This window comes from Salvelinus fontinalis, unplaced genomic scaffold (genome assembly GCF_029448725.1).
Source record: "Salvelinus fontinalis isolate EN_2023a unplaced genomic scaffold, ASM2944872v1 scaffold_2582, whole genome shotgun sequence".
NCBI classification, from domain to species: domain Eukaryota; kingdom Metazoa; phylum Chordata; class Actinopteri; order Salmoniformes; family Salmonidae; genus Salvelinus; species Salvelinus fontinalis.
In genome coordinates, this window is record NW_026602791.1 from 1 (window position 1) to 11,114 (window position 11,114).

Sequence of the window (11,114 nt, forward strand, 5' to 3'; positions counted from 1 at the left end):
GTATGTATGTATGTATGTATGTATGTATGTATGTATATATATATATATATATGTATGTATATATATATATGTATGTATGTATATATATATATATATACTGCTCAAAAAAATAAAGGGAACACTTAAACAACACAATGTAACTCCATGTAACGGCGGTCCTCCTCCTCTTCGCCCGAAAAGGAGGAGTATTGAGGGAACCAAGGCGCAGCGAAGTTTGAACACATATTTATTTAACAAAGACACGAACTTGTATAAACTAACAAAACAACAAAACGGTGAAGACAGACCTATACGACGAACTTACATAAAACAAGAAGAACGCACGAATAGGACATTTAGACTACACAAACCGAACAAACCGTATACAGTCCAGTATGGCGCAAACAATTACACAGACACGGAAGACAATCACCCACAACGAACACTGTGACAACGCCTACCTAAATATGACTCTTAATTAGAGGAACGCCAAACACCTGCCTCTAATTAAGAGCCATACCAGGCAACCCAAAACCAACACAGAAACAGAAAACATAGAATGCCCACCCAACCTCACGTCCTGACCAACTAACACACATAACAAACTAACATAAATAGGTCAGGAACGTGACACTCCAAGTCAATCACACTTATGTGAAATCAAACTGTCCACTTAGGAAGCAACACTGATTGACAATAAATTTCACATGCTGTTGTGCAAATGGAATAGACAACAGGTGGAAATTATAGGCAATTAGCAAGACACCCCCAATAAAGGAGTGGTTCTGCAGGTGGTGACCACAGACCACTTCTCAGTGGCAACAACCCAGCAGCAAGACCGCTACCTCCGCCTTTGTGCAAGGAGGAGCAGGAGGAGCACTGCCAGAGCCCTGCAAAATGACCTCCAGCAGGCCACAAATGTGCATGTGTCTGCTCAAACGGTCAGAAACAGACTCCATGAGGGTGTTATGAGGGCCCGACGTCCACAGGTGGGGGTTGTGCTTACAGCCCAACACCGTGCAGGACGTTTGGCATTTGCCAGAGAACACCAAGATTGGCAAATTCGCCACTGGCGCCCTGTGCTCTTCACAGATGAAAGCAGGTTCACACTGAGCACATGTGACAGACGTGACGGAGTCTGGAGACGTCGTGGAGAACGTTCTGCTGCCTGCAACATCCTCCAGCATAACCGGTTTGGCGGTGGGTCAGTCATGGTGTGGGGTGGCATTTCTTTGGGGGGCCGCATAGCCCTCCATGTGCTCGCCAGAGGTAGCCTGACTGCCATTAGGTACCGAGATGAGATCCTCAGACCCCTTGTGAGACCATATGCTGGTGCGGTTGGCCCTGGGTTCCTCCTAATGCAAGACAATGCTAGACCTCATGTGGCTGGAGTGTGTCAGCAGTTCCTGCAAGAGGAAGGCATTGATGCTATGGACTGGCCCGCCCGTTCCCCAGACCTGAATCCAATTGAGCACATCTGGCACATCATGTCTCGCTCCATCCACCAACGCCACGTTGCACCACAGACTGTCCAGGAGTTGGCGGATGCTTTAGTCCAGGTATGGGAGGAGATCCCTCAGGAGACCATCCGCCACCTCATCAGGAGCATGCCCAGGCGTTGTAGGGAGGTCATACAGGCACGTGGAGGCCACACACACTACTGAGCCTCATTTTGACTTGTTTTAAGGACATTACATCAAAGTTGGATCAGCCTGTAGTGTGGTTTTCCACTTTAATTTTGACTGTGACTCCAAATCCAGACCTCCATGGGTTGATAAATTTGATTTCCATTGATCATTTTTGTGTGATTTTGTTGTCAGCACATTCAACTATGTAAAGAAAAAAGTATTTAATAAGAATATTTCATTCATTCAGATCTAGGATGTGTTATTTTAGTGCTCCCTTTATTTTTTTGAGCAGTGTATATATACATAGCGTTCCCTTTTATAAACCGAGTGATTCGAGCACTGAATGCTGACTGGGTTAAAGCTGTGGTACTGTATATTTAAGCAATATAGCCCAAGGGGGTGTGGTATATGGCCAATATACCATACAGGCCTTAGCCATGGTATATTGGCCATATACCACAAACCTGAGATGCCTTATTGCTATTATAAATTGGCTGCCAGCGTAATTAAAGCAGTAAAAATACATGTTTTGTCATACCTGTGGTATACAGTCTGATAAACCACGGCTGTCAGCCAATCAGCATTCAGGGCTCAAACCACCCGGGTTATAACAGACTGTATAACATGGGTATGACCCAAAAAATATTTTCACTGTTCGAATGATGTGGTAACCAATTTATAATAGCAATAGGGGACCTCTGGGGTTTAAGGTATATGGCCAATATACCACGGGCTTAGGCCTGTATCCAGGCACTCTGCGTTGCATCCTGCTCAAGAACAGCCCTTAGCCGTAAGAACAGCCCTTAGCCGTGGTATATTGGCCATTTACCACACCACCTTACAGATGTACTGTACAGCACTATGACAGCAATGACATTATTTGGAGAGACCACAACAGACTTATAGAGAAGCTATATAGGTAATAGACTAAATCCAATAGACTGACTCAAAGACATTTATACCTGGTTATAATGAACTGCAGTACACTACATCATGACCTGTGACTAGGGTTGCAAATTTATGGCAACTTTCCCAAAATTCCCACAAATCCCTGTTGAAAGATTCCAGAAATCAGAACATAATAAGCAGAAAATCTGGAATCCTGAAAATAAAATTTAAAAGCAACCCTACTGGTGAACTTTGACCTACCTGGATGACCTTTACATGGGGGTCAAACCTGGGGGGAATGCCAAAGTGCAGGATCCAGTTGAGCCTGGCACCAAGTAGGACCACAACATCAGACTGGAGCAGAGCTCTGCAGTCCACACCAAGACCATAGAACCAGGAGGATAGAAAGAGAGGAGGATAGGAAGAGAGGAGGAGGAGGATAGGAGGAGGGTTAGGAAGAGAGGAGGAGGAGGATAGGAAGAGAGGAGGAGGAGGATAGGAAGAGAGGAGGAGGATAGAAATAGAGGAGGAGGATAGAAAGAGAGGAGGAGGATAGGAAGAGAGGAGGAGGAGGGTTATGAAGAGAGGAGGAGGAGGAGGATAGAAAGAGAGGAGGAGGATAGGAAGAGAGGAGGGGGAGGATAGGAAAAGAGGAGGAGGAGGATAGGAAGAGAGGAGGAGGAGGGTTAGGAAGAGAGAAGGAGGAGGGTTAGGAAGAGAGAAGGAGGAGGATAGAAAGAGAGGAGGAGGATAGGAAGAGAGGAGGGGGAGGATAGGAAGAGAGGAGGAGGAGGGTTAGGAAGAGAGGAGGAGGAGGGTTAGGAAGAGAGAAGGAGGAGGATAGAAAGAGAGGAGGATAGGAAGAGAGGAGGGGGAGGATAGGAAAAGAGGAGGAGGAGGATAGGAAGAGAGGAGGAGGAGGGTTAGGAAGAGAGGAGGAGGAGGAGGATAGAAAGAGAGGAGGAGGATATGAAGAGAGGAGGAGGAGGGTTAGGAAGAGAGGAGGAGGAGGAGGATAGAAAGAGAGGAGGAGGATATGAAGAGAGGAGGGGGAGGATAGGAAAAGAGGAGGAGGATAGGAAGAGAGGAGGAAGAGGGTTAGGAAGAGAGGAGGAGGAGAGCAGGGAAAAGAACAGAAACAGATTAAACAAAATGTGATGAAAAGAGACTAGTTATAGGTAGGGATTTCAGCAAGGCCCAGAGTTCTCCTGGTCTGTTCATCCTGGTCCTACTTATACAGTCAAACGTCTGTACATGAATATGATGCCAGCTGAGAGAAGGAGTGGCTGACCTGGAGCGGGCAGCAGCAACACAGTTGGGGTGGTCGTCAGGCAGCACCCCTTTACCCATGGGGGTGGGCAGGAAGGGCAGGCCACACCCCTCCACCAGCTCCCTCAGAGCCCCCTCTGCTCTTCCATGGGCTGCACCTGCAGAGGGAAACAGACAGAGGGCACCGCCACACTGATATCAACAGACTGACCCTCCCAGCTGGGATGCATTAAGCTGAACACAACGTTGTGCAATGTTCAGATAAAAATATAACATGTAGAACAAACATGCCTCTCTGACAGGTAGAATGAGTAATCATGTCCACAACCTTTGTCTACTGAACGTGGTCCTGTTTTCAGCTGAACCCTGGTACAGTGCTACAGGTGTTACAGTGCGTTTCAGCTGGCTATGGATCTCTCCTGGACAGACACACGTAACATAACTGGTAGTAGCGTCTGTCAACAGACTGGGACGCGGCAACTACTTCACAAGTCACGTTAGTATCTTTCTCTTAATATCTCCCCACAGAACTGAATCAAGTACCTGACGCAATTCCACAAGATTTTAGTTCTGGGTTTGGCTATTAAAAAGCATTGCCTAACTTTCCCAATGATGAGTAAAGGCCGTTTGGCCTAACTTTCCCAATGATTAGTAAAGGTCGTTTGGCCTAACTTTCCCAATGATAAGTAAAGTCCGTTTGGCCTACCTTTCCCAATGATAAGTAAAGTCCGTTTGGCCTACCTTTCCCAATGATGAGTAAAGACCGCTTGGCCTACCTTTCCCAATGATAAGTAAAGTCCGTTTGGCCTACCTTTCCCAATGATGAGTAAAGGCCGCTTGGCCTACCTTTCCCAATGATAAGTAAAGGCCGCTTGGCCTACCTTTCCCAATGATGAGTAAAGGCCGTTTGGCTCCTTTTAGGACAGCCAGTGCTTCTGTGATCGCGATATGGTCAGCCATACTCACTGGAGGAGGTGGACAACAGGGCACCTCTCTGACAAAGGAAATAGGAAAGAATTGGTCAAACATTAAACATGTTACCTATCAACTTTATTGCATACGTAAATAAATCATGAAGGTCTATCTAGGCTTATTGCTATTCTCTGATGAGAATACTTTGATATAGTGCTATATTTTCAAACTAATTTAACAAAATCTGGTAATTTCTTGTTCACTTCAGACGTTAAAAGGTAAAACAAAATAAAATCTACATGACTATGGTGATGTGAAGTCAGAGGTATACATATTCAACAGTAACACATTAGTATACATTTTAAATGGATGAAAGACAGTGATAGCCACCAACCTGACTCTGCTCCTGTCCACTTTAGCATTGACCATGTCCCCAGATATGTCTACGTATACAGCACCGGGACGTCCATACATGCTAGTGCGTACTGCCTAAGACAGACCAAACACCCTTCCATTCAGAATCAATTAAGGCTGTGTTCTTCTGAAACACTTAAGCTACTTTGCTAAGCTGGAAAATTAGAGGTCAGAAAACAGACAATTGCAGGTGATACCAAATGATATGAAGAGGACTAAACAGAGTGAGTCAGAGGAGACTGTATACCTTCTCTATCACTGAGGAGATCATATCCAGACTGCTGGGCCTAGCTGAGAACTTACTGTACAGTCTGCACGCCTCCACCTGACAGAGAAAGAGGACCACAAATAACAAATGATGTCCTCTATAAGCAATTAAACTGCTAGGACCAGTTTCCTGGACAGAGGTTCTCTATTGAGTTCGCTTTTAAGGCCATGACTAAACTTAATCTGTGTCCGGGAAACCACCCCCTAATGTTCAATAGTCAGAAACCTCACGGTTGAATTAGTACCTGTGGAAACTCTTGAAACGCCCCAGTGGTCTCCTGGTTTTGATCGGAGGAGCCTCCAATAACAATCACAGGCCTACAGAGAGAGTGGTGTCACACAATGACATCAACTGACAAGCGGAGTTAGTTTGGAGTCCTCAGATCAGTTTTTGCAGTGTAAGGATAGCATCCCTTCTTTTGAAAGGAAGAACCACTGAACATGAGTAGAAGGGCCTTCTGTTTGTAGAGTTCTAACATACCAGCAGTTCATGTTAGCGTTGGCCATTCCACCAAGAGCATGGATGAGTCCCGGTCCAGACACAACCAGACAAGCCCCTGGACTAGAGAGGAACAGACAGACAGGCAAACACACAGGAAGATAAGCAGAGAGGAAGACAAACAGAGAGACAGACAGAATTAGCAATGTAAAACAGCTATGAAACTAACCCTCACACACAAGTCTGTGTATGGCTAGTTAATATCCCATGATTTGGGGAGAGCTGGTTTAGTATTGTATGGAGAGAGTAGTCTCCCTAGGCAGACGGGTTGTTTTCCACATTAACAATGTATCGACATAGGTCAGGGATTTCAGAGAGGAGAGACAGTATCTCTAAAGCTCTCTTATAATGACAATCCTCCTACCGTCCAGTGAGGTAACCAACAGCAGATGCAGCATAGCAAGCCTGTTGGATGACACATACCACATCAGTATTACTGGTGTCCCCACAACCAATTCACATAAAAAATGTAATGGGAAGATTCTGATTTCATACAAATAAAAAGGTGGCTTACGGCTTGTTCATTGCGCATTCCCACATACTTGATTCCTGAGGCTTGAGCTGCCATAGCCACTTCAATGACGGGAACACCAACTATTCCAAACATATATTCTACATTCTGCAGAGAGATACATGTAGATACAGTATGAATTGTTACAGTGTAGTTTAGATGTTCTTTGCATTGACACACACTTTGGCATACATCAACAGGGGTGTTAACATATGCTATTCCATATGTTAACAAACATCCACATAAACATTTAAATGTTTTGCTACAACAATATTAATATTTCGCTATACCAGTGCAATGACCTTTGACACACTTTCACAACTCTTAGTGCTACATTGTCACTGCCAAGGACATGATCAGCGACTAATATATTATTTACCAAATCGTAGCAATACCGTTATACAGTGTAATACTATTTTATATAAATTGCACATATCTCACCTGAGCTTTTAGTGCCTCAGCAACGAGCTGAGCGCCTGTCACATCTTCCATTATTACTGTCCAGAAATCTGTTCGTGATACTCAATAGCTTATACGTCGTTTTTAGATCTCTTGCAAATCATTTGTTTTTGTCCCCATTACAAAATGCATTATATGAGTAGCTGCAATCGATAGATATTTCGATAACCACTTACTCCACAGAGTTCAAATTTGAGTGACTGGACGACTTCTGGCACTGCTGCCCAAAGCATGACCCGTTTATACGACTTCCGGGTTCAGGGCCAATCACATGAGCCGTACAATAGTAGTTATGAATATGTATGAACTAGTGGCCTTTTTCTGTTTTTATTGCAATAAATACATAACAAGGTCTCATTATGTGTTTCTAACTGCACTTATACTTAACTCAATGAAGTCATTATGAGTGTATGACTTGAGTGTATGCATTATAGATATGGGCTTCATAGAAAGTGTAACAACTGTTCTCTGTTCATCTTGTTTTAAAATTGTTAAAACAAAATTTAAAACAAGTGACTTGTTTTAAATGCAAAGAAAACACATTTTATGATTTTTAATAGTGTCAAAAATTGGTTGAAAATACACTTGCACTTATAAGCTTAGATGGTTCTCGAATTAATCAGGTCTCTGCATATAAATACTTAGGGATATGGTTGGATGATAAACTGTCTTTTAAAATGCATATTGACAAACTTTGTAAACGGCTAGAAATCAAGCTAGGCTTCCTCTATAGAAACAGGACATGTTTGTCCTCTACAAATAGAAGACAAATTGTGCAAGCTACTTTTATGTCCGTTATAGATTATGGGGATATTATCTACATGCATGCTACGGCATCAACACTTAAATCGCTGGATGCTATTTATCATTGAGCACTTAGGTTTATTATGGGTGCTAGCTACAGAACTCACCACTGTGTTTTATATCAAAATGTGGGTTGGACATTGCTGTCCGTGAGACGAGAACAACATGCTCTCATGTTTGTCTATAAAGCATTTCTGAATAAACTACCTTCTTATTTATCATCACTCATCAATATTAGAATTAGAATTCCTAAAACCAGGTCTCAAGCATGGATTACACTTGAGGCCCATGCAATTTACATAAAGTTGGGTATGGCTGCCTTTCCCTGTTAACTTAAACTTGAGACACTTGTCCCCCTTGCCCATTTTAAATATTTATTGGAGGATTTTTATTTTTGTATTGCTTGTAACTGTTTCTGGAAATGCAAGTTCTTGTGCTGTTAGGGGAATAACCTATGTGTAAATGTAATAATCTGCTGCTGTATTTATTTTTGTGTTATCTGTGATCGTTTTGTTTGTCTTGTGTAGTTTCTTAATCATTGTAGCTTAACTGAATGTGTAACATGCAGGGCCCAGCTGTAACAGAGACGTTGGTATCAGTCTGTGTTCCTTGTTGAAATAAAGGTAGAATCATCTGATCCATTCATGGCTTTAGTTGTGGCTTGATCATGTGAATGGTCTACGGAGTTTTCTCCTATATGTCTGTCTTTATATGTGACGACATCTTTTCTCTATTAAAATGTGATTTCCACAATCAATAATCATAAACAGTAATTCACTATAAATACGTTTGACTATGTGGTTTGAAGTACTTTACCATTATCTTGCACAAACAGTAAGACTACTATAGACAGAAATCAATGCAGTAATGTTTTATTAAATAAAGGCTCTGATTAAAATAGTAATAAAATCAGGCATTTGGCTAATTCTTCTTCCCAAAAGCTCCTCTGAATGGTTTGAAGACGGCTCTGGAGATAGCTCGTAACACCCTGACTATGAGAGGGCGTTTACGGGACTGGGACTCCTGGGGAGCAGGGGCCAGTGTGGTTGTCAGGTCCTCCTTGGGTGGGGAAGTGGATGGAACCTCTGGAACCTCACACTCAGCATCTGTGATAAGAATATTTCATAATCAGAAAATGAACGTGTGTGTTTGTCTGTCCGTCTGCCTGTCTATCCGTCTGTCTGTCTGCCTGCCTGTCTGTCCACCTGTATCTGTAGTCACTGTTTTAACAAGCTGGCCATAGGGTGATACATCAATATGACATTATCGATGCTTATCACTTACTCTGTGAAATACGAGTCTCTCTGAGACGTTTGGTAGGCAGCGCATCCTGTTCAGGGTGGCTCTTCGGTTCCCCTTTTGTCTTGAACAGCTGTTGACAAAACACATCAGGACAACTGAGCCTGTGTAAAATATATGGCATGAATCCCAAAAGGCACCCTATTGGCTACGTAAGGCACTACTTTTGACATGGGCCCATAGTGCTCTGGTCAAAAGTAGTGCACTATATAGGGAGGAGGGTGCAATTTGGGACACAGGCATTGACTCTCTCCCATGTGTATTAGGATTGTATTACAGCGGCCTCACTCAACCTCCTAAAGACAATGACAACAGCATTGTTCTAATGCTGAGAGACAATAGGGGTGTAGTGAATCTGTAGGGTACATTTCAACACCAGAGCCCCCTACCTTCATCCTGATCTTTGGAATCTTGCCAATTTTGGGTAGGAAGCGCCACTTCCTGTTCTTCTTAGTCTTTTCCCCTCTGGCAGAGGGAAGGCGGGCCATGCCGTCAGCCTTTACATCAGCCGGGCTAAGGCCCCTGGCAGGGAATTCCTCAGTATCATTAATGTCAGCCACAACACCATGAGTGATGTCACTTGCGGCATTGCTGGTGTCTAAGTAAGAAGAGCAAGCTGGTGTGACTGACCTGGGTACAATAACTGGGAGAAGAGGACGCAACAATGGAAAGCAGTCACTGCGTTCCAAAAGGCATTCTCTTCCCTTTATAGTGCACAACTTTTGAACAGGGCCCATAGGGTCTGGCTCTGGTCAAAAGTAGTGCACTAAACATGGAAGGTGCCATTTTGGACGCACCCTGCAAAGTTAACATCATAAAACGCAATGTATAACTCAGCTGTAAAACTGGGAGGACTATATGGTGGAGGCCTACCCATTTCCCAGGAACATTGTAAAAAGTGGATTTGGGTACAGTGTTTATTTCCCCCTAATATCTTTGAATATTACACCTAAAATAATTAGGCCTACTTCTTTCTACTGCTGAGCTGAGACCATTAGGGTTAAACATTACAGATATAAACGCAATATATGGAGTAGAAAAGATTGAATCAACATATGTTCTACATGGTCTATTTCTATCTGAATGTAACACCTCAATCAAGCATGTTAATTGATCGTTAAGTCATGTTTGTCAGGTAAACGGTCATTAGTGGCCTATATAAGCCTCATACAGGCCATGTGAAGACATTACCTGTTGATAACACAGACTATTTTCATGATCATGGGAGGTGTGAGAGAATTGCTGCTCTTTGTGGTGACTGTGGGGGTTGTGAAAGGTTGGTTCACTAATGTTTTATTTGGATTGAAGGGATTTGTTTGGGAAATATGCTCAACTTTATCAGTTGGAGATTAAAATTTTATTGTCTGTTTGTTCCGCATTGGTCATCTGCTATTATTAATATATGTAGGTCTTTTGTGTCAACTCAACTTCTGTTAACTTTCTCCTCAGTTTCTTGTTACCCTGTTGGAAAGTCCCAGAAGCTAGAGCAAGTCTCTCTGCAGAGGAGACTTGGAGGTAAGTGTTTCTTTCCACAACCCTTCTAGCTTTGTACTGTGTATATGGTGCTGCTGTGTTTGACACTCATTCAACACCATAGAGTAACTTAGTTGTCTAAATAATGTTGTCAAACCCTTTGATTTTGCTTGTGTACCTTAACCTACGTTTTTCAGAGCTGTCATCAAATGACGTCTCCGTTGTGCATGCCCTGGCCTTGCTCCGATCCATAGGGTCTGACGCTAAACAAGACAGAAGGTACGGCCTGAAACATATACTTTGAAATCTGTGTTGGGTTCATGTTGCTCAACATTCGAATAGCAATTTGGCCTAGAACGTGTAGAACAGCTGTGTTGCTGTAGAATACCCAACTGTTTCTTTGTTTTCTCTCTAGAGTATTTCGAGACTAATGACGTAGAATCCCAAGCTTCTCCAAACCATGGTAGCTCTCTGGCAAATGATAACCTGTCCTCTGACGACGCTGCCACTGGCCCGTCTGACGACGCTACCTCTGAAGCTGCCACTGGCCCGTCTGACGACGCTACCTCTGAAGCTGCCACTGGCCCGTCTGACGACGCTACCTCTGAAGCTGCCACTGGCCCGTCTGACGACGCGGCCTCTGAAGCTGCCGCGACCGGCCCGTCTGACGACGCGGCCTCTGAAGCTTCCGCGACCGGCCCGTCTGACGACG

At 43.6% G+C, this 11,114-nt stretch overlaps 3 protein-coding genes across 3 annotated transcripts; 1 reads left to right on the forward strand and 2 right to left on the reverse strand.

The window, feature by feature from the left end:
• Positions 1-2,756: 2,756 nt before the first annotated feature.
• On the reverse strand, positions 2,757-7,081 carry LOC129850978 (2-hydroxyacyl-CoA lyase 1-like; the record flags this gene model as incomplete). Its single annotated transcript, XM_055917120.1, is given in 10 exon segments — positions 2,757-2,862; positions 3,787-3,922; positions 4,646-4,758; positions 5,071-5,165; positions 5,338-5,415; positions 5,603-5,675; positions 5,839-5,919; positions 6,221-6,261; positions 6,371-6,475; positions 6,809-7,081. Coding segments are annotated over 10 exon segments (879 nt in total), but the record flags the coding sequence as incomplete, so codon positions are not given.
• Positions 7,082-8,486: 1,405 nt separating this feature from the next.
• On the reverse strand, positions 8,487-9,716 carry LOC129850979 (uncharacterized). Its single transcript, XM_055917121.1, has 3 exons — positions 9,319-9,716; positions 8,915-9,002; positions 8,487-8,736 (listed from the first exon to the last, which is right to left on the reverse strand). Exons 1-3 carry the CDS (start codon positions 9,664-9,666, stop codon positions 8,552-8,554), a joined length of 621 nt encoding a protein of 206 aa, XP_055773096.1. The 5' UTR covers positions 9,667-9,716; the 3' UTR covers positions 8,487-8,551.
• Positions 9,717-10,131: 415 nt separating this feature from the next.
• LOC129850977 (polysialoglycoprotein-like) lies at positions 10,132-11,073 on the forward strand. Its single transcript, XM_055917119.1, has 4 exons — positions 10,132-10,205; positions 10,379-10,444; positions 10,600-10,681; positions 10,818-11,073. Exons 1-4 carry the CDS (start codon positions 10,145-10,147, stop codon positions 10,831-10,833), a joined length of 225 nt encoding a protein of 74 aa, XP_055773094.1. The 5' UTR covers positions 10,132-10,144; the 3' UTR covers positions 10,834-11,073.
• The last annotated feature ends 41 nt before the right edge of the window (positions 11,074-11,114 follow it).

Excerpts from the sequence above, each read along its gene's own strand:
- LOC129850979 (XM_055917121.1), bottom strand. The coding sequence starts at position 9,666 with ATGGGCCCTGTTCAAAAGTTGTGCACTATAAAGGGAAGAGAATGCCTT. Across the intron at positions 9,003-9,318 it reads TTCCAAAGATCAGGATGAAG|CTGTTCAAGACAAAAGGGGA; the intron begins GTAGGGGGCTCT and ends TTTTGTCAACAG. Across the intron at positions 8,737-8,914 it reads AGAGACTCGTATTTCACAGA|ATGCTGAGTGTGAGGTTCCA; the intron begins GTAAGTGATAAG and ends TTCTTATCACAG.
- LOC129850977 (XM_055917119.1), top strand. The coding sequence starts at position 10,145 with ATGATCATGGGAGGTGTGAGAGAATTGCTGCTCTTTGTGGTGACTGTG. Across the intron at positions 10,206-10,378 it reads GACTGTGGGGGTTGTGAAAG|TTTCTTGTTACCCTGTTGGA; the intron begins GTTGGTTCACTA and ends CTTTCTCCTCAG. Across the intron at positions 10,445-10,599 it reads TCTGCAGAGGAGACTTGGAG|AGCTGTCATCAAATGACGTC; the intron begins GTAAGTGTTTCT and ends TACGTTTTTCAG.